This window comes from Phoxinus phoxinus (genome assembly GCF_949152265.1).
Source record: "Phoxinus phoxinus genome assembly, chromosome: 5".
NCBI lineage: Eukaryota > Metazoa > Chordata > Actinopteri > Cypriniformes > Leuciscidae > Phoxinus > Phoxinus phoxinus.
Window position 1 is genome coordinate 16,505,779 of NC_136880.1, and position 24,137 is coordinate 16,529,915.

Consider the following 24,137-nt stretch of genomic DNA (forward strand, 5'->3'; position numbering starts at 1 on the left):
ACATTTTTAATGGGTGTAAAGTAGCCTTCAAGTGCTTCCAATATGGCTTTTACGTCTGTCTGCTGGTCTTGTGTGAGACCCAGGTTGTGCTTGTGTAAGTGTCGTTACTCACTGCCCATTAGCCGTCTCAGTGTTGCCGCTTGCATGTCCGCATCTTTCTCACATAGTCCGGTCGCCAGTAAGTAATCATCAAACTCTTCTCGAAAACTTGCCCAATTGCTGCTCAGGTCACCAGACATCTTCATCGGCTCCGGTGGCGAAATGGACTATGCCATATTACAGTCACAATGTTATGGCTAATGCTAACTGGTTTGCCGTGAACGTAACTTTCCAGTAAGCAAACAAAACGCGTCGCGTTAGCGATGGGCTACATAGGCTCACTTTTGGGTCCTAATCTATCTGACACCATGTTGCAAGTAGCTGAATAAAGATGCTACACATGCAGCGGGTTAAGATACGTGTATGTATATGTAACCAGGTCAAAAGTTACTAAAGTCAATCACTGGACTAGATCAAAGCCCTGGGTTAAGTGAACTGCACATATAAAGTGTTTTAGTGCTTTTCTCATCCATGGATGGAATGTTACGCTGGCCCTTTAAGAAACGTCACTGTCTGGAAGTGTCGCGAGTGTGGTCTGTGAGCGGTGCGATTTCCCAACGTGGTTCGGATGATGTTCATGCAGACGCTGTGTCGAATCAAGGCCACAAAAGTCGATGATATAACCTCAATAGTGAGAAATATGCACTTTTAATAGTTGGTGAAGTCCTCCTCGGTGTTTGCTGGCCGGATGGCTGTGTATTGTGTTGATTGATGTTGATTGATAGTGATTTCTGTCGAGACACCTACCCATGTGAGGAAATCAGATCGACAATAGATCTTGAAGCGTAAGTGTTTAACTATCATCAATGCCAGTTTATCATTGAGATTATTTTGTTGTGCATGCGTTTTAAGCATTAAGTGATTGGTGGACATTTTGGTTGATTATAGAGGGGAGAAGAGAGCTCTGTAGGCCTTCTGTTTCCGCGAGTGTAAAACAACAGAGTGAGTGTTATTAACTAACCAATTCTAAAAATTGTTTATTACTCATGTACATGTGTGTTTTATTGTAACCAGTAGATTGTTCTGGTGTCATGTGTTCCAAATGTTAAGGAATAGTGCTGTATTGTTTCTATTACTGTTCACAGAAGGGAAATTGGGTTCATCATTCGCTGTGGAAGTGTGTACAATGCTATAGCGGGTGGTGATGAACAGTAAGTTTGAATTATTTGATTTTTGAAGTGTACAAGTGTTAATTCACTGTGATTTGAAATTAAGTGAATATTAGCCGGTGTAATGTGTTAATGTTACTGGGAAATGTGGCTTCTAATTTCATTTTTTATATGTGTTATGTTACATAAGCAGCCTTATTTGATCCTATGAGCATGCTGACAAATCTTGTAACAATCTGTGGATTTGTTTTTCAGAATAAGAGTCCACTATCGTTGTCTATGTTGGTTATATTCCTGTAAATGATGTGTTAATGTGGTGACGGAGAACAGAAAGACAAAGGAGACTCAGTTTGATGTAAAAGAAAGAACATCTTTATTGGTTTCAACCACTGTAACAAGCCTTCCTACTAAACATCCTTAAGATTTGCATAGTTAACGCTGCGCTGTTCTAAGTGCAGTCTGGAATAAACGATCCCCTTAAATAATTTTATTTCCTGTGTCCGGTGTCGTCCCTAACACTCTCACACCGGGCCACAGAGAATTTTGGTACCAGGAGTGGGGTTCCATTGCTAATTTTGGGGTGACAGTCAGGTAGATTAGGAGAAACATAGACAACGGTAGTGGTGAAGAGGGGTTCGAGTTACCGGTGCCAAGGAGGTTGACGACGTGAAGTGTGACGTGCCTGGAGAGCCTGCGGAGAAGCAAGGGACCAGCTTTCAGGAACGCAGGAGGGTGCTCACTTCGACGCTGAGATCGTTGGCAAAGGCGACCGCAGAAAATAGCCCTTCAGGTTAAACGGCAGTGACTGTGACTGTGTTTTGTGACTGTGTGCCATTCGAGGTAGAGACATCGTAAGAGCATGGACCAGGACGATGATGTGCCAGCGGCTCAGGCTGGAGCCAGCCGTGATATGGACAATGCTGAGGCTGTGGGTCATGATGATCTAGGTAATCCAGTGGCAGAATTGCAGTCACAAATTTTGGAGCTAGGTCGAAGACACGACCAGGTCATGTCAACCCTTGCTAATATGAGTAATGTTGCCACTAGATCTTATGTTTACATTCCAAGGGAACGTCAACTTATGCCATTCAGTGGTGATCATGGTAAAGATGGTCAGTCTGTTGATGAGTTCATTGATGAGGTTGAACGTGTAATTCGGGTAAGGGGTTTGAACGTTGATGACCAAGTTGATTTCATACTTTCACATTTAAGAGGTTCAGCCTTAGATGAGGTTAAGCTGTGTATGGGGGGAGAGACTAAACAACCCTGTGATCTGTTTTCATATTTGCGGGGGGCATTTAGAGAGAAACGTACTACACCACAGTTGTTACATGCTTTTTATGCACGCAGACAGTTAGAGGGAGAAGACTTCCGTGACTTTTCTCATGCTCTCTCTCAGCTTCTTAATTCTGCTCTCCAACAGTCCCATTATGCTGTGTCTGATCCCCAGCTGGCTTTACGAGATCAGTTCATCGAAGGCATAAGAGATGCGACCCTGCGTAGAGAGCTTCGCAAGCTGGTCAGAGAAAAGCCTCAGTCCACCCTATTTGATGTCCGTGAAGAGGCCATGATGTGGGTTGTGGAGGACAGACCCCGTGGTGCTAATGTGGCCAGGAGTCGAAATATCGTGAGTACATGTTCGGGGGATATGTCGGAACATTCAAATCCAGCCAGTGCTGCACAAAATGACATGGCTTCAGCTTTGCAAGAGGTAGTAAAAGTAATCACTCAGCAGGGTAAAGCTATTGGAGAACTCACTAATGCAGTTCGTGAACTCGCTGTACAAAAGGTTGGTTCCAGTGATAGCCAGAGTGGAAAGCCCAAGTTCAAGCCCAAGTACACCGATGATGGCCAGCCCGTCTGTCTGAGGTGTGAAGGAGTGGGACATATAGCCAGACAGTGTCCTGTACCTCGTAGTTTCAAAGGCCAGCCCACTGCCACCACCAGTTCTGCGGTACAGGGAAACGGGGTCCCTCCGTTGCAGTGAGCCGAGCAATGCGAGGAAAACCAGAAGGCTCTGGATGCAGTACATTAACAAAAGAGCGGTTCTTGGAGCGTGCAGTTGGCAAGTGCCCTGAAGTTGATATTCACATTGATGGTGTTTCAGTTAGATGTCTTCTGGACACGGGAAGTAATGTGAGTACCCTGACAGAAAGCTTCTTCAGAGAAAACCTTCACGGAGAAGACAAGGACCTTCACTGCACCTCTAAGTGGCTAAGAATAACTGCAGCAAACAAACTACCCCTGCCGTACCTGGGGTATGTTGAATTGGACATCCAAGTGATGGGGCTTACTATACCTGAGTGTGGGTTTCTGATAGTCCGTGATGGGGATTCTGCAGAGCCAGACCCGACTCCCCCTGGTATCATTGGCATGAATATCACCCAGAGATGCAGAGAGTTGGCACTGGCTGAGTTTGACACCACTTTAGGAGGAAAGCTGGAATCTGTGTGGAGGGAAGCCTTTACTCACGTACAGGAAGTTGAACTAGGAAAAAGGATGTCAACAGCCAGAGTTGGTGGTAAGGGCAAAGTCCATGTACCAGCATCCTCTGTCGCCACGGTTTATGCCAGAGTAAACAAGAAAGCCACTGACACCAATGCTTGGCTGTTGCTGGAGCCAGGAACCACCCCATTACCAGGCGGATTGATCCCTATGCCCACCTTAGTGTCGTCCAGAAGTCGAGTGTTTCCAGTTCAAGTGGTCAACTTCTCCCAAGAAGATGTTTGGCTGCCCCCTAAAGTTCGGCTTGGGATACTTACCCTCTGTCAGTGTGTTGAAAGTGACGCCTGCAAGGCGAGATTCCAGCGCATCTCTGCCGACCATGGAGAAGTGGAAGTTGAACAGAACGATAAACCAGAGTCTGATGCTGACCTGAGTAACCTGTTAAGTAGACTGCATATGGGAGGTAATCCAGAAGAGCAAGCAAGGCTCGGTGCACTACTTTTGAAGTATGCAGATGTGTTTGCGGTCCGTGATGAAGACTTAGGCTATACAGACCGAGTGAAACATGAAATCCACCTGACAGATGACACTCCTGTAGCTCAGCCATATCGCAGGATACCACCGACCCAGTTTGAAGAGGTCAAAGAGCATATCTCAGGTTTACTCCGGAAAGGTGTCATCCGGGAAAGTTCGAGTTCCTATGCTTCTCCCATCGTTCTGGTGCGCAAGGCTGATGGAAGTCTCAGGCTGTGCGTGGATTATAGGAAACTAAACTCCAAAACCAACCGTGATGCTTTTCCATTGCCGCGCATCGATGAGAGCTTGGATGCACTGGGCGGAGCACAAGTTTTCTCGACAATAGACCCTGCTAGCGGTTACCATCAAGTTGCAGTCCATGAAAAGGACAGACATAAGACAGCCTTCACTACACCGTTTGGCCTCTATGAATACCATCGGATGCCTTTCGGGCTATGCAATGCACCCGCCACGTTCCAGCGGCTCATGCAGGCCATAATGAGTGACTTTGTGTTCCAAATTGTGCTCATCTACTTGGATGACTTGTTGGTGTACTCGTCCACCTTTCACGAACATCTTGTGCGACTTGAAACTGTGTTTAGAAGGTTGAAGGAAACTGGGCTGAAGATTAAAATAGAGAAGTGTCATTTCCTGCAGCCGGAAGTGAGATTCCTTGGCCATCAAGTTTCATCCCAAGGCGTGAGTACAGACCCTGATAAGATAAGTGCAGTTCGGGAGTGGCCAGTCCCTGGCACTCTCAAGGAACTCAGATCGTTCTTGGGGTTTTGTAGCTATTACAGGAGATTCATCGAAAGTTTCTCCCAGATAGCTGGGCCTTTGCATGATGTAGTGAATGCGTGCCTTAGGGAGACAAGTCACGTCAAGGCAGCTCAGCTGTATAAGAGTTCTTGGACTTCTCAGTGTCAGACAGCATTCGAACGTCTCAAAGACAAGCTTACCAGTGCACCAACGTTGGGGTATGCTGATTTTACTCTTCCCTTTGTGATTGAGACTGATGCGAGCAACCTTGGGTTAGGAGCAGTCTTGTACCAGCATCAAACGGGTAAGAAGACAGTCATCGCTTATGCCAGTAGGAGGTTGAGAGGGGCTGAGAGAAATGATAAAAACTACAGCAGCATGAAGCTGGAACTGTTAGCGCTTAAGTGGGCTGTCACTGAAAAATTCCGAAGTTATCTGCTGGGGTCCAAATTCACCATCATAACGGACAACAACCCCCTCTGCCACCTCGGGACTGCCAAGTTGGGAGCCATTGAACAACGCTGGGCTGCTCAACTCGCTGTGTTTGATTTCGATGTCAAGTACCGCCCTGGACGATGCAACACTGCTGCTGACGCCCTTTCTCGGATACCAGGATCCGATGAACCAGACTTTGAAAGTGAAGATGCAGAGTATGATGGCTGTGTGGCGATCTGTAACTTGCTCAGGACAGGAACCGCTCTGGGACCAGACCTGGTAGCAGTAGGAGTTGAGGTTGGCAAAGTCAGTCAGTTACAGGCCTCCTTGGCAGGAGAAGAGGATGTTGGGTGTGAGAATACCCCCACTTTGCCAGGGTATTCAAAGTCAGAACTTTGTCAGTTTCAGGAGTCTGATCCAACACTCGGTGTGTTCAAGAAGTTCTGGAGCCGTCAAAGGAAACCTACCAAGCAAGAGAAGTTAGGTTTGTCCAGGTCTGTGCGTTCTTTGCTGAAACAATGGCCAAAGATCAGAGAGAAGGATGGTCTCTTATACCGTGTTATCGATGACGTCCACACTGGAGAATGTCACCAGATGTTGCTACCCACCTGTCTGACAGAACAAGTCCTGAAGAATGTTCACGATCAGATGGGCCATCAGGGTATAGAGAGGACATTAGCCCTGTTAAGACAGAGATGTTTCTGGGGAGGAATGTATGAGGAGGTGGAAAGGTGGGTGAAGCGATGTCAGCGTTGCGTGTTAGCAAAGATGCCGCAACCAAAGATCAAGGCGCCTTGGGCTTCATTCTTGGCCTCCTGGCCACTGGAGGTTGTAGCAGTCGACTTTACAATCCTCGAACCAGCCACGGATGGGCGAGAAAATGTTCTAGTAGTGACGGATGTGTTCACAAAGTTCAGTCAAGCATTTCCCACCCGTGATCAGAAGGCGGAGACCACTGCCAAGATCCTCCTCAGAGAATGGTTCCTGAAATATGGAGTGCCACAACGCTTGCATTCTGATCAGGGCAGAAATTTTGAAAGCGCTGTGATTGCGGAGCTCTGCAAGTTGTACGGAGTTAAGAAAACTCGGACGACACCACATCACCCCCAGGGCAATCCTCAATGTGAGAGGTTCAATAGAACCCTTCATGACCTCTTGAAGTCCCTTCCACCCGAGAGGAAGCGCAGGTGGCCTGAACACTTGTCAGAGCTGGTCTATGCATACAATGTGACACCACACTCATCCACAGGATACTCACCATACTATCTGTTGTTTGGAATCCAGCCGCATCTGCCAGTTGATGCTCTGTTGGGCCAGGAGCCTGTAACTGATGACAAACCTGACTGGTTAAAAGTACACCAGGAACGCCTCCGAGATGCCCATGTTAGAGCAAAGGAATATGCGGAAAGGAAGGCTGTGGAAAGAGCAGCGCGGCATGAGGAGAAGGTATTTTGCCCTGCTGTAGAGATTGGACAGCATGTGTACCTACGACACAGACCACTAGAAAGAAACAAGATTCAGGACGCATGGTCTTCAACAAGGTACCAGGTGTTAGAAGTTCAAGGGACGACCTACACCGTGGAGCCTGTCGAAGGAGGTACAGTGAAGAGGGTGCACAGATCCAACCTCAGACCCTGCAATAATCCAGCCCCAGTGCCCATGCCAAGGCGTCGGCAAACTTCTGTGGAGGAGGTAACTACCCCAGATTCTGAGTCAGAGATGACCTCATTGGAGGCTGAGTGTGTTCTAGTGGAGGGAGTTCCGTGTCTCAAGGAGGAACTAACAGTAGCACCAGCATCTGAGCGTCAAAAACCGCCAGTTTCTGGACGCAGAGACTGTTTCGAGGATCAGACAGAAGAAACTGATAGGAGGGGTTATTGCTCGGAACCGGAGTGCAACGAGACCCCTGATGATACCCTGGAAGTGACGCCAGTATTTCTGGAGCCAGAAACAGAAAGTGTCCACTTACCTGCTGGGAATCCAGCGATAAGACCGGTGCCCACACCTAGAAAGAGAAAGGAAGAGTGTGTTAAGCCAGAAGTGCCTTGTCCTGCTGTGCGTAGAACACAAAGGACAACTGCAGGAGTGCATAGTAACCCGAACCGATTGCCCAAGTCGACGTGTAATGCAGTGTCTTTTAGTCCTGATGTGCTCTCTCAGGTGCTAGCTGGAATGGTCCTCTATACCACAGGAAAGCTTCAAGGAGGGCAAGATGATTAGGGTTGGTAGTCACCGGGGACGTTGACTATCAGCAGGGGAGAGTGTAACCAGGTCAAAAGTTACTAAAGTCAATCACTGGACTAGATCAAAGCCCTGGGTTAAGTGAACTGCACATATAAAGTGTTTTAGTGCTTTTCTCATCCATGGATGGAATGTTACGCTGGCCCTTTAAGAAACGTCACTGTCTGGAAGTGTCGCGAGTGTGGTCTGTGAGCGGTGCGATTTCCCAACGTGGTTCGGATGATGTTCATGCAGACGCTGTGTCGAATCAAGGCCACAAAAGTCGATGATATAACCTCAATAGTGAGAAATATGCACTTTTAATAGTTGGTGAAGTCCTCCTCGGTGTTTGCTGGCCGGATGGCTGTGTATTGTGTTGATTGATGTTGATTGATAGTGATTTCTGTCGAGACACCTACCCATGTGAGGAAATCAGATCGACAATAGATCTTGAAGCGTAAGTGTTTAACTATCATCAATGCCAGTTTATCATTGAGATTATTTTGTTGTGCATGCGTTTTAAGCATTAAGTGATTGGTGGACATTTTGGTTGATTATAGAGGGGAGAAGAGAGCTCTGTAGGCCTTCTGTTTCCGCGAGTGTAAAACAACAGAGTGAGTGTTATTAACTAACCAATTCTAAAAATTGTTTATTACTCATGTACATGTGTGTTTTATTGTAACCAGTAGATTGTTCTGGTGTCATGTGTTCCAAATGTTAAGGAATAGTGCTGTATTGTTTCTATTACTGTTCACAGAAGGGAAATTGGGTTCATCATTCGCTGTGGAAGTGTGTACAATGCTATAGCGGGTGGTGATGAACAGTAAGTTTGAATTATTTGATTTTTGAAGTGTACAAGTGTTAATTCACTGTGATTTGAGATTAAGTGAATATTAGCCGGTGTAATGTGTTAATGTTACTGGGAAATGTGGCTTCTAATTTCATTTTTTATATGTGTTATGTTACATAAGCAGCCTTATTTGATCCTATGAGCATGCTGACAAATCTTGTAACAATCTGTGGATTTGTTTTTCAGAATAAGAGTCCACTATCGTTGTCTATGTTGGTTATATTCCTGTAAATGATGTGTTAATGTGGTGACGGAGAACAGAAAGACAAAGGAGACTCAGTTTGATGTAAAAGAAAGAACATCTTTATTGGTTTCAACCACTGTAACAAGCCTTCCTACTAAACATCCTTAAGATTTGCATAGTTAACGCTGCGCTGTTCTAAGTGCAGTCTGGAATAAACGATCCCCTTAAATAATTTTATTTCCTTTGTCCGGTGTCGTCCCTAACACTCTCACACCGGGCCACATATATCTTGCAGAACTCACATGCCCGCACAGCACAACAACTGCTGACTTCCTGTTACATGTTAACATACCCAAGTTCTCCACAAGGTAGAGCTGCTGCCTAAACAGTACAACAGGATACCCTGTAACGGGGACAAAACGTGCTACTTTATGTCAAGACTGAAGCATTTGAAATAAATTGTTGATTTAAAAAAGCAGTTTTAAATGAAAAAGAAGTGTTGTAAATCTGTTTTGAATTAAGTTATTTTTCCAAATAAAGGTTTCCGAGTCCATGATATTAGATTGTGTATGTATTTTTATTGTACTTACCCTGTAATTACATGAAACAAGAGGGTAACAAGCACAACTACTTGAAACAAGAGAATCTTTCCCCAAATATTTAAGCAAAAGTTGCAATAGTTTTAGTTTTTAGTGGACTTTAGTGTTAAAAAGATTACTGTATAAATACTCTACATAGATATGTACCCTGTAATCTTTAAAAAGCCTATACAGTTTGTGTTGGTACACCATTATTACAAAAGGTACACTGTGTATGTTCTCGCTAAATTGCTCCCAAAATGTAAGATTGTTGTGTCATAATAGTAGAATAAGTACCCCTTAGTCCTATAATACTTACAGTATAAATCGTTTTTTATGCTCCTGGTTGTTACCCCTTAATTCCCCAAACTTTACATATTGTTCCCTTATACTTACCTGCAAGTACTTTATAGGTACACTATAATTACAGAAAGTTACACTGTAAAATCGCTTTAATTACGTAGTAATTTCCGGGCTGTAATCTAAAGCGTCACCCATTATTGTTCAATAAATGTACTGCCATTAAAATATGTTATTGTCACAGTGTCTGGTTTTGTTTCCCTGGGTTGTCACTAGAGGTCCTTGTTCTCATGGTGTCTTTCACTTTTGACTTCAATTCCCAGCATTCTGTCTGTCACTCATCAGTTCATTGCACTCAGCTGTTTCCCATCTGTTAAACCATATTTGTATGTATACCTATACTGTATATATAGTTATACATTATTTATATTATATATAAATATTTCATAAATAAATAACAGTTTTTTTCTTAAATATATACATATGTGTGTATTCATATATACAAAGTAATTATACACAGTACACACACATATATTATGTAAACACAAACTTTTGGATGCGATTAATCGTTGACCCGCACTAAAAGATTTGAAATAAAGTACTACGAGTGCACTTCAGTTGTCACACACTCAAGACAGAAGGATGAAGATAGTTCGAACACAATATTTAATAAGAGTTCACAAAATAAACACAGAGAGTTGCTGCAAATGCATGTACAGTAACGTAATCGGCTGGACTCTGAACTGAGGAAAAGGAGGAACTTAAGTACATCCAAACAAGGCTAATGAATTAAACACAGAACGCATGATGAAAGTGACCATGGAAACAGAGGAGGAGTGAGAAAAGGAACAAAGGATGACAGAAAACTAATGAATACAAACTAAAAAGTCCATGAAGCGAAAACAAACCGAACATAACTGACATCAATACATCAATATGACATCAATGGCTTTCCTATTCTTTTGATAATGTTAATTAATATCAAAATAGCAAACTTGATACTTTCAGAATCAAACCGATTCCAGGTGGATCAAACATTAATGCTATACTGTGTAATGTGATATACTAGAGTATGTCACATTACAGTATACTACCAATATTATACATTAGGTAAAATGAGCCATGAAAGAAGTCTAAAAGAGAGAATAATGGAAATAACGGTAGAAAGGTCAGATTCATTTTGTCAAGTGTCTGCAAGTGGATTATGGTGATATCGCTCTTACAGTGACACATGTCAAGTTTACCACGGGGAAATGGTAAATGAAGTTAATGCTCATGTTTTACTCAACACAGGCATTCTCTCTTCAGTTTGCTCTCTGTTGAGGATAGTGTGTTGTGCAAGGGCACATCAGACCGTTGCCAAGGCACACTTGTCACAGCATGCATGTCACCATGGCTCCTCTCCTGGATAAACAATAAATATATAAACATATAAACTAAATAAGGGATACTTCAGGATTTAGCATTAAGCTCGGTATCAGTATAAAACCTGTAGTATTTTCAAATTACTGTGCTTCCCTCCCTCATGTCCCCCTGAGACGAGAGATTTTTTGTCTGTAAAATATTTTTTGTCCAGAGGCTAAAAACTACAGCCAGTAGAAGGCGCTTGATCCGCATGTTTTCAACCCGCCCATAGAGGGTGGGATCTCACTCACAGATTGTACAAATAGTGTCAGCCATCTTTTATTTGGAAGCTAAGCTAACAGGCTCTTATTCTGTGGAGAAAGCTGAGTAATAGGGGTTACCATCCTCTTTTTCTTTTTGCATTCTGGGAGTTGTTGTCTTTCATCAGTCTAGAAGGCTCCAAATTCAAAAATAATTTCACATTTCTACTACATAAATGACCCATTTTAAATACACATTTATCTTTACAGAGGTGAAGTATCCCTTTAAGTCACGTAACTGAGTAAAGCCTTTTAAATACATGATGGGTTGGCTTCACAAGGTCCCTTATGGTCTGTCCGTAGATTCAGATTAAAGCAATATAGTGCCATCAAATGTAATTTTTGACTTATTAACATCACAATAACCACTGTATAGTGTACATGCATTTTGAGTCAGGGCTTTTCGAAATATTGTCATCCAGCTCACAGCACATTTCAGTCCAGCAGCGAGAACTATCATGCATAATTGCTTTGTTTTTTGGATCAGCTGATCAAACTAAATTGCAGTGTGCATCACCGGCTCCTCCCCAGCACAACCTCTGTGTGAAAATTAAAACCTTGAGCTTATTTTTAATTGAGCGCTATTAATACCCAGGAAAGCAGAGGGCACTGCAGATACCTCTTTATCTTTATCTCTTTAATGTGTGAAGCAGATTAATTCATTTTCCCGTGACTGAGCTTTCAAACACCAACCTGCCGTGATTGGCCTGTGCTCTAGGCATAATTTGTCTCGCTGTGAGACTGTGTTAAATACACAACATTTCCAATTATGTCTTGATATCACCATGAAATCAAAATAGAAAATCCTTATTTTTTTATGGAATATTGCAGAGGTTATTATAAATGATTTATCTGTGTACATCATTATTTTTTGTCAATTCATGTGCCCTCATAATCTTTAATCAAAATACCTTACCCTCTCTCTTGCAGCTCATCTCATCTCCTTTGATGATGTGTTTACTGGCGTGAGGGCGGGACAACCTGTCAATCACATGACATCACAGCAGTAGCAAAGTCCTTTTCAAGGAAAGTCTCTTTCAGGCATTCAAGACCAATTGCCCTATTTTAACGATTTAAGTGCATAGTCTAAATCGCACGGCGCACTAAATCCTGTCGTTTAACGATGGGAAAAATTGTCGGCATGTGGTCTAAAAAGGTTGTCTCTATTCTCTTAATGAGGACTTGTTTTAGGCGTAACCAAGCGTGCCGTACAAGCCCTGAAAAGTTAAGCCAAAGCACGTCGATCGCCCCCCGGTGGCTGGTCCTAGTAGTCTTTGTCATAAACCCCGCCTCCACATGTTATTCAACCAACCATGTGAGACCAACTAAACAATTTAATTACACTTCCAATATCTTTTTTCCAAAGGTGGAAACCGATTACCCAGGAATCATTGCGGACGCCCAAGCAGATAAAGCACTTACCCCTTCACATCTGTCACAATTTTAATTTATGCTTTACTTTTGCCTTTCAAATAAACCATATATCCCACATATTTCAACAGGGCATCTTGGAAGTGCTTTGGAACGTGCAGCTTTGTTTGATGCGTTGACGTAATTTCCACTGAAACTGGAAGCTAAGGATATTGCGTATTGAATGGCTCCTCCCCCTTTTCAAATAGCCAATAGCGTTTAGTTTTCCTTATAGACTGCAAGTCGTACAGAAGATGTGATGAAGTTTTGAATGCTTCTATCTCCTTAATGCAAATGTTGTCATTGTTTTGAAACACACCAGAATATTCATAACCTTAAGGATAAAATATTCATACTAAAAGCTTAAATAATTACATTTTGATTTCAGGAGCCCTTTAATGTTTTTTTTCTTCTTTTTTCGTTTTTTTTTTCTAAATGCGAACTAAAACTGTTCCACACAGAAAACTGTTTGTTTTAAGTACATATTTATCAAAGTATCCTACTTATCTATATGTTTTTATTTATGCAAAAGGTATGACCACAAAATGTAATTTGTCTCTATTTTGAAAGGTTAGCTGTTTTTAATTTTTTGAAAAGTCTGTCTGCTTTATATATGGCACTCCAAGTTTCCAAGTTTTATGGGGACTTTCTATAGACTATTATAACCCTAAACCCATCAGTGAAAACGTTCTGCATTTTTACATTTTCAAAAAGCATCACTTAATAGCTTATGATTCATAAGCGGTTCTCCTCATGGGGACCCCCACACACACACACACACACACACACACACACACACACACACACACACACCACACACACACACACACACACACACACACACACACACACACACACACACACACACACACACACACACACACACACACACACACACACACAGCTATTCTTTTTAGTGTATTTTCTAAATCTGTAAATTTCTTAATAGTGAACCACCCCCATCTTGTGGTGGACATATATATCCAATGTTAAACAAACAGATATAGGCTTACCTTTCAAATCTCACATTTTTCTTTCTTTCAAAGAGAAATGTAAAAAGATATGCAGCAATTACAATTCTATACAAATGAAATAATTAATTAGGCCATTTAATGTCTCCAAATGTCCACAACATTTTTAGAATAGCATCTTTTCTGTTTTTGTAAATATTTATAATACATATCTGACATTATTTTGTCATTAACATATTGAACAAAGGAGGAAAACGTGATCAAATGGAAGCAGGAGGTTGCTCCCAAACATAGATAATAATATGGAACTAAATAATAAGTATTGCCTGTTCTGCCCACACCTCAGGAATCAGAGATCTAATGTTGTTATTATGATTATCTTATTAAACAGAAAGATGCTTGACGGCTGGAGATGGTGTTTTGCCAGAAGTCACAGTCAGTGTCCGACGTTTATGTCCCGCCTACCTAAAACCCATTTTTACACCTTCATTGATCAGTGATTGACAGGCGAGAAAGAAGAATGAAGGCAGAATGAATGGTGCCTACTAGTCAACAAGCATCACTGGCCAGTGAGTCAGAGCGCATGCGCAGTGCTTACGCTCTGGATGCTGCTCAATATAGAAAAGCAAGCTGCCTGTTCGTCAAAGTAACGATTTAAAGGAGAAGAAATGTCTCGAAATAGTGCATCAGATATGCAAGATGAAATAAGGATTGCCAGCCAAATGACAAAATGTGCGGACGCCGATGCTTCTCCGCGCTCCGATCGTTTCATCTTCGGTCCAAAATGCCACTTGCTTAACTGACATACGAGGATAGAGGCATAAACAGTCATTGATAAAGGGATATAACGCAAATCTACAAATATGAACGTTACGTTGCTTAAAAAGCGAAGGCTGGACTGTGTGTACGCGGTGCTGTTTTGGCTCCATCACGGTGTGTGGATGTGCTGTTCCGCGGCCGAAGAGTATCATTTTAGCGTTGAGGTAAGACTGGCCCAACATCAGCATCAGCATCTTCTGCTTGTGTGTTGACGATATGCTTTTACTAAGACCTAGAAAAACAGGATATATTGCAGCCAGGTCATAAATAAACCAGTACAGCACAGAATCACGTGTAATCACTTGGTGGATCTGCACCATGTGCCGCCTGATTATGTGATATTGAAGGCTATATATATATATATATATATATATATATATATATATATACATATTCTATTCCAGTCTAGTCTTATCTGTGTGCTCAGTAAACAGGAATGCAATTCTATTCTGCTATACCTAGTAAACAGAAATGCTGTGCTGTTCTGTTCTATTCTAGTCCAGTCTGGTTTACCCTATTCAATTATTCTGTGTACTGAGTTGACAAGAGTGCAATTCTATCCTGTTATATTATATGCAAGTCTATACTGTTGTATTCAGTAATTTTGTATGCAAAGTAAAAAAAATAATATTCTGTATTCTGTACACCAAATTACAGAATGGAACAAAATGGACGATAGAGTAGAATTGAATAGAATAGCATTTCTGTTTGCTTGTATTACAGAATAGAATAACATCTCATTCTTATTTTGTATACTGAATTATGGAATAGCAATATACTCTCATTCCTGTCTTCCTAGTTCACCAAATTACAAAATAAACAAAAAAGTAGAGTTGACTAAACAGGAATAGAATGCTATATTATTTGATACACCGTAACCAGAAAACATGTTATCTTATTCTGTATTAAAAAGTAAATTGAAATGCTATTCTGTGTACTGATCGATAGTAAGTAAACATGCTTCAAACTTAATCGTACAGTGTTACGCAATTTAATGCACAAGCTCTTAACAGCTCCTAACACTGCACACTCATAGGCATGAGAGAGAGAGAGAGAGAGAGAGAGAGAGAGAGAGAGAGAGAGAGAGAGAGAGAGAGATCAGGAACAATCAGAGCTACTGCTCCTTCCTCCGGTCCAAATCCATTCCCTCGGAGATGACAATCACACGCCTCTAACGGGCCATGTGACAATCATTGGGGTGACGGAGAAAGCAAGACCTTGATTCACTCAGTGCTACTCAACCACGGACTCTGGTGATCATGTGAAGTACATAAAGATTATGTAAGTTGCTTAGCAAATCTCCCCCAAACTCCTCTGGGCCGAAATGTGATGTTTAGTGCTGCTGGCAGCGCTGGTTGACATTGAGAGAATTTGTCACCCGCCCGGTTCTGTTTGGCTGGGAGGCGAGAGATGTAGAGGGCGCTGTGCCAGTGGATCAGCTCGTGGTGGACATGCTATTGTCATGATAATAACGGGAACAGGCTTTATTGATGAAACCGTCCTTCACAAATCACAACAATACCTGTGGGACAGAACCATCAGAATGCTAAATGAATGGTCTTCACTCTCTCAGTAACTATAACCCCTTGTTCTTCTCAGCTCTCTGCCACCCATGTAGCTCCTGTGTGGGTTTTTTAGCTGGCAGGGCTGCAGTGGTTGGCAGCAGTTGTGAATTGAGTCCACAGGTCAGTGGTCTTTGGGGAAGAGAGAGAGAGAGAGAGAGAGAGAGAGAGTGTGTGTGTGTGTGTGTGTGTGTGTGTGTGTGTGTGTGTGTGTGTGTGTGTGTGTGTGTGTGTGTGTGTGTGTGTGTGTGTGTGTGTGTGTGTGTGTGTGTGTGTGTGTGTGTGTGTGTCTGTGTGAGATGAGTAATGACTGCTCGGAGGGGGACTTCTGATCCCCGAACTAGGAATAGACTAGAGAACGCAAGGTTCAAGGATTCAGCGGAGAAATCAAGATTGGGCCCCCAGGGCTTTAATTACGCATGTCTTTCGCATACAGGTGCAAATGTGCTTAGCTTAGTGCTAAGTTGGTAATGACATTTCATGTAGCTCTGGGTCTATATGTGATTAATAGAGAGTCAGGGGTTGTTGCTACATGCTATGGACCACTGAGATCCTGTAAACAGTCATATTGGTTCAGGTAAGGCGTGTGGGTTTTGTAGATGATAAGTAATTAATTTTAAATTAAGTTTAAAATGCTTTTAGAATGATGTCATGAAGGGGTCATAAAACGAGTGATCAGACTTATGCTTTTCCTGATAAAAAGGATGACAAAAATCCATAGACGTTGGGCATGTTTACATGACAACGATGTACTAAAAACAGAGAATATTTTTCTCTTTTCGCGTACAGGCGACAACGTTGTCAAAACGATCCTTGTTCACGCGGATCTGTGAAAACGACTAAAAATACTGCATTATTCATGCCAGGCCAGTAGATGGCGATGTCAAGTCAAGTCACCTTTATTTATATAGCGCTTTTTACAATACAGATTTTATCAAAGCAGCTTCACAGTGATAATAACATGAAAATAATATAAAAAAAGTTTGTTTCTAGGAGAAAATTTCATCACCGTCCACCTTAAGTAAGGCAGGTCAATAATATTGTTGAATATTAAATGTATCCAACTAAGCAAGCCAAAAGCCAAGGCAACAGTGGCAAGGAACCAAAACTCCATCAGGAGACAGAATGGACCAGCTGGAGTTTGTTTTTTAAGCGTGCAGGGCAACCACCCATAATAGCATTACAATAATCTAGCCTTAATGTCATGAACGCATTAACTAACTGTTCTGCATTTTTCTTTGAGAGCATATGACGTAATTTAGATGAAAAATTCGTTTTTACAGATACTAGACACGTTACTTTCAAATGAAAGATTGGTATCAAAGAGCACACCCAGGTTCCTAACCGACAACGAAGAAACTACGCGCCTATAGACTGAACACGTAATACGCATGCGCACGACGTCACCGTTTGCACAATATTCACGTTTTTTTTTGTAGTTTGCACTGAGACGATAACGGTATTGTTTCCAAAAACTTGCACTTTGAAACCCGTTTTCAAAAGTTTGCGTTCTCAGGCCCCCAAAACGCCATTGTCATGTAAATGAGCGGCCAAAACGCATACAAAGTTTTTAGTTGAAAATGGTGTCGTGTAAACGGCCCATTAAAGGGATATTCCGGGATCATTAGAAGCTCAAGCAACAGCACTTGTAGCATAATGTTGATTAAAATGAATATTGACTTGTGCCTCATTTTCATTAAAAAAAACCCAGTAAAGTATCAACACTCTCTCATGACAATTCGTAACTGTACATTTTGAAGAACTGGTGGCGAATTCATTCAAATCTACACCCCACTGAGAGTTTGGTTTAGGGGTGGATTGCACCACTTGATAAACGTGGAAGCGCAGAGGATAGAGCAAAACAAAACACCAGTCACAAATTAGAAGTCTAAAACGAGAATTTTTAAAGAGAAATTAGTTTGTTGCCAATCGCTTCACTTCAGAAAACCTTTATTACTATTACTACTATTACTATTACTATTACTATTATCAATATTATTTTTTATAAATTATTTATTATATTGTTTTTTTAGCCCTCTATCTGCCTGGTCTTATATCTTGTTGCCTCTATTTGGGTTTTAATTTTTTTTTAAACAACAGCATGTTGTGTCAATTAGGTAGGCTACTTTTATTTTTTATTGACATGACAGATTGTATCAAAAATGACAGTGCTCTTACAACAGAGGTTAGCTGCATATTGATAGCAAAATTGACATTGAACACGATATAGTAATGAAGACCAAGTTCCAGTGAAATATCTTCACAATCCCCTATGATGTCTTTACGTCCTTCATTATGTGTGTATTCTGAGTGGTAGGTTATGGTACGTGACAGCATCTGAAATACACAATCGAGTTTAGAGTTACATTGTGTCTCTTCCAGTTGATTATGTAAAAACTATTATGTTCATGAAGGTCAAAATTAGCAAAAATGGACAGAATGAGCCCTTTACCAAGGAAAAAGTGATATAAAGTCATGGTATAGCTTTAATGTTTTTTTGTGACTGGGTATGTTTAGGCATAAAGTCATAATTAAAAAAAACAAACAATATGGATCATAAATTCCATATCTCTGTCACTGCGTGGAGAAGAGAAGATGAGTATCCTTAATTGAACAGAGCTGCTCACACTTACATGTTCTGTTAAACTAAAAAGAGAAAAAGACATGATTGTTAGGAAATGATTGTTACAATTTTTAAAGTTATAATTTATAGATATTTTAATAAAGAAATCATGTTCAGAGAGTATGTTGACAGTCTGTGTAGTAACTGTAATTGTACAGCTGAGAGCTCAGGAAAATCAGTAACGAGGAGGCTTTGACAAGTTACAGATTTGAAACACAAAAAGGCGGGAAATCAGTGAATAAAGAACCCTTAACTCTAACACAAAGAACCATTTCAGCATATCAAGGGTTCTTCGGGACGATACGGTACTAACTAGAACTGTTACTACATGTAAAGAACCTTTAAAGAACCATCTTTTTTTTTTGTGTAGGATGACTTGAGGGTGAGTAAATCATGGGCTAATTTTCATTTTTTGGTGAACTATCCCTTTAAATAGATCATGCTCATGGTCAAAATAAGCAAGCCAACATTCATTACATTCTATCTTTCATACAATTGAAATATATACACATCTCAATCTAGATTTTAGCGTGTAAACAATCAATTTTTGGAAAATGTGCTAGGGAAATCTGGAGTATGAGGGAACTAGAGAGTAATCAAAGATCAAAAAAAGGAAAATGACGCGGAACAAAAAACAGTGAAGTAGACATTGGGTGCCATGTTCGTTAGCAGCATCTGGAGATCTTGAATAGATTTATTATCAGAAGTTATTCTGGGGTGCGTTTCCCGTACAACGACGTAACTCGCTGCTTCAACGTCACGATTGTTTCCCGAAAACGTACTGTCGCAAATTGGTCGTTCAACCATGTTGGTTAATGATGTCACGCACATGGTGGAGTAATAACTACTTTTAATTAATCAGTTTGAGATCAAATTAATGCTAGATGTTTTGCTATAAATTGCGGACATGGCAACGTAAATTACATTTGTATGTATTCTAATTAAAAGATATAGATTGTAATGGATGTCAACTTGCTCATTTGGCTCAAGATAAGGATTTATTAATGCTTTGCGATGCTGTTTGCGAATGTTCTTGGAACGAAGGTTTCGGGAAACCGACTCGTTGAACTGCTGATAACGACGGAACTTGCGACCATAGTTTGTTAGCGATGCTTATGGGAAACGCACCCCTGCACGTGGCATCATTAACGACAGTCCTATATTGTTGAACCAATGTGGTGCAACCATGTTATGTCTACTGCAGTTTCGGGAGACAGTTGTGACTAGTTGATTAGTTTCTCCAACGATGCATAAGCATCAAGTTACATAGTTGTACAGGAAATGCAACCCAGAGCGTTAAAATAACATGTTTTTTGACAAATCAAGCTTGAAAACCTATTCTAGAAGACCCTGAAAACAAAATCAAGACTTTGAAAAACCACTTAGTACTGTAACCAAATAGCAACATCTTGGCAACCACCACAACAACCTAGCGTCATGGCTGTGAGCTTTGTATGGACAATCACCAAAAATCAGTTTGAGTGTTGTGAGAAGAGAGTGGAAATAAACCAAATTTCACAGTATCGCGTGGGCCTGAATCCTGTCCTCATAATGCGCACCATACACTTACTCATGTGTTTGCTGATTAAAGGCATAGAAAGCATGATAAAGGGGGTTGTTTGGCTCAGCAGGAAGTTGCCGAAAGAAAAGGGGAAGGAGGGAGAGATAGACAAAAGCGAGAGAGAGTAGTATATTCCTGGCAGCACTTGAGGTTTTACCTCTCAGCCGTTGGTTAGTTTAGGAAACTGATGGTGTTGCACTCGGGAAAATATAGCAGTTAATTTACACAAAGAACGGTTTGCCTGGAAACAGTAGCACATTTCTGTATGCAACTGCATTTCACATACCGAAACCTGTAATTGACTTCATTGATTGGCTTTTGCTGCAAGATGCAAATGGGAGAGAGAGAAAGAAAGTGAGAATGAGCTACAGAGAAAGACAAGTGAGAAAATTCTGCAGTGGAAGGAGAAGAAAGACATGCTCCCTTAAGCAGAAACAGATGAAGTCCTGAGCAGTTCGTGTTCATGCGGTATAAAGTCAAATGTTAAAAGAGAAATTCATGTAAAAAAAAATGCTACAGTAGAAAAACCTGTCAGTAACTGGTAAAGTGGTAACACTTTATTTTAAGGTGACGTAGTTACACGGTACTACATGTACTTACAATAGTAATAACAGTAAATGATGCATAATTACAAGTAACTGACCCTAAACCAACCCCTAACCATTACTGTATAGTACTTGAGTAAGTACAACGTAACTACGTCACCTTAAAATAAAGTGTAACCCTATAAGTTACCGTACTTTACTCACGGTTAAAACATTTTTTAAAGACAATACATTTATTTTACTTTAAAATACAAAGGTATGAATTACCTTAGAAGTTACATTTAACATTTATAGTCACATTAAAATTATTATATCATTTAAAGTCCCCCTGTGGTGAAAATCCATCTTTTAATGTTTTTTTAAATGACAAATGGTGTTTTTAATGTGCTTTAAGACAAACCATCTGCAAATTCATAAGTCAACACCATTGCTGAGTATTTTCTCCTTAGAAAGTCTCACAAACTACCTTGTAACCAATCACGTCAACAAGTGGATCTCTGAGCTGGTGTGAGTGAGTGGAGGCGGGGCTAATTTGCATATTTATAGAACTGCGAATACTAAATGAGGCAAGGGTGTAGAGTAACATTCAAGCTATTTTAGAGCATGATGATTTTTTTCAAGGAACATAATTAAATATGTCATTTTTGTGATCAAAGATGAGTTTTAAAGGATACAATTATTGACTACAGGGACTTTAAAGACATGAAACTGGGAACAATAAAATATGCAATACAGTCAAAAAGCCACATCATAATGACTGTAACACTGACAATTGTGTTGCACTCAAAGCTGCAAGTTTTCTACCATAAATGTGTCAAAAACATTTACAGCATTGCAGATATAAATGACAAAACTGACACTCTGAATGTGACTGTACTCATAGAATATGTAAAAGCACACAGTCTCGTCTCTCACACTGTTTCAAGAAAACTGGGGTTTTCATCTTTAGTGGATACACTGAAGAGTCTTCATGAGGTACTGTTGTTCCAACGTCCTCCAGAAGGATGTTTTCATCATCATCATCTCGCCATACCCTTTTTCTGTCTGTCTCTGCCATCTGGTATAAATGTGGCAGCAGCTTCAGGGCACTGATCATTTTCATGTTGTCATCATGGTAGGCCGAGATGTGCACTCCACCACCTTATGACTAAGCACTTCGAACATCAAGAAAACCCAACCCGATCTCACGGCAATTCGTACGAATTTTACGAGGTGGCTAATTCGTACCAATTCATACGACCTCACTCGTACGAATTTGTACGTTTTTTGCTAAATCGTACATATTTTACGATTTGCCAAAATCGTATGAATTCATACGAATGACCTACCCCTGACCCCGCCCCTAAACCCAACCGTCACGTGGGTTTAGACAAATCGTACAAATTCGTACGAGTGAGGTCGTACAAATTCGTACGAATTAGCCACCTTTTAATCACTCGTACAAATTCGTACGAATTGGTCGTGAGATAGCGTTGCAAAACCTGTCCCGAGCTGGCTCGCTTTTGAAATCAAAGCTCGTGTTTTAAAGTTCTGCTTGCACACGCGTTATGAGAGTTCAGCTTTAGCCCTTCACGAAGATCGCGTCATCTCTTTGTTTAGCATCTCTTCTCTCAGCGGGCAATATTCACTCTTGTCAGATTCTGTCAAACAGAGATAATTCAGGTTCTTTTAAAGCATAATCATTTCATTAAGAAAGCCTTTATTATTGTAAACACTATAGACAAATCCTGGAACAATTTGATTTGGATGATTTGGCTAATTTGGAAAAAAAATTGCATCACTGTCTAGTGTCTACAGTTACAAAAATATTAATGGTCCATCAACTTGCAGCGTTGAGTGAGTCAAGGCAATTAGGCAAGTGGGTAATATACACAAAATTAATAATACGGGTTTCTCCATAACAATATAGCCTATATATATATATATATATATATATATATATATATATATATATTGGACAGTATAAGAAGCTTTATTATTATTTCGACTGCAGCTTAAATATGTTTTATTAAAAAGTGTAAAACAAAATCTTACATTCACCCAGAAAGAATAATGTTAGACAACCAGAGAAATCTGGTAAGACATGGAATCAGTTAGTGAAACCAAACTAAGGGTACGTTTACACGACAACGATATGCTTAAACCTGATAAGTTTTTCCTTTGAGTTTTCCGTGTACAGACGACACCATTGTCAAAATGTTCCCCATTCACACGGATCCGCGAAAACGACTGAAAACGCTGTATTCTGCTGCCTGGCCAGTAGATGGGGAAGAAAGACTTAACGCGTAATACGCATGTGCATGATGTCATCGTCTTCAGAGATTTGCTTTTTTGTTGTATACATGGAGACCGTTTTCAAAAACGTGCACTTTGAAACCCGTTTTCAAAAGTTTGCGTTTTCAGCCATCCAAAAGGTTGTTGAAATAAACGGCCAAAATGCATAAAAGTATTTTGTTTTTAAAAATGGTGTCATGTAAACAGCCCCTAAGGGTACTTAACAGGACAAAATGTTAAAAAAAAAAAATAGACGTCTCCTCTCCTCTCCACCATTGTCCTCTCGTCTCCTCTCCACCAGTAAGCTGGTGTGTGGTGGGCGTTCTGGCGCAATATGGCTGCCGTCGCATCATCCAAGTGGATGCCAAGTGGATGCTGCACATTGGTGGTGGTTGAGGAGATCCATGTATAGCGCTTTGAGGTCTCAGAAAAAGCGCTATATAAATGTAACGAATAAATTAATTAAAACGATCCCCGTTCACACGGATCAGTGAAAACGAACTAAAACCGCTGTATTATTCATGCCAGGCCAGTAGATGGCGATGTCACGTTCGTAAAGACACACTACGCTCTTGTAGAATGAACACGTGATACACGTGTGCATGACATCACCATTTTCACAAATTAGATTTTTTAGTAGTTTACACAGTGAAGGTAACAGTATCATTTTAAAACTTTAAAAAAAAAGGTTTTCATTTTCGGGCCCCCAAAACGCTGTTGTCGTGTAAATGAACGGCCAAAACGCATAAAAAGTGTTCAGATTTTAGTTGAAAGCGGTGTCGTGCAAACGGCCTGAACAGAATCAACATCCTGACAACACCATCGTTCAAAAGATTTTTTAGTTTAAAATAATTATTTTTAAAAAAATCAGCAAGGACTTTTGCAATTTCAATTTCAATTCAAAATTTCAAATTGATCCAAAAAACACGGTTAAGGTGAAAGTTTATATTTCAAGTGAATGCTGCTCTTTTAAGATTACTATTCCTAAAAAAAAAAAGATTTTTTTTTGTATCACTTTTTCCACACAAATATTAAGCAGCACAACAGTTTTCAACATTGACAGTAAAAGAAATGTTTCTTACACATCAAATCATCATTTTAAAATGATTTCTGAAGGATCATGTGACACTGAAGACTGAATTAATGATGCTGAAAATTCAGCTTTGATCACAGGAATAAATACATTTGAATATTAAAATAGAAAACAATTATT

The 24,137-nt window shown here is 40.6% G+C and overlaps 1 protein-coding gene across 1 annotated transcript in view; it reads left to right on the plus strand.

The window, feature by feature from the left end:
- Window positions 1–14,195: 14,195 nt before the first annotated feature.
- mmp16b (matrix metallopeptidase 16b (membrane-inserted)) overlaps window positions 14,196–24,137 on the plus strand; it is a 34,807-nt gene continuing 24,865 nt past the window's right edge. Inside the window, exon 1 of the mRNA XM_079612068.1 lies at window positions 14,196–14,523. Within this exon, the coding sequence (XP_079468194.1) occupies window positions 14,404–14,523 (120 nt within the window). The 5' untranslated portion in view covers window positions 14,196–14,403. The remainder of the gene's footprint in view (window positions 14,524–24,137) is intronic.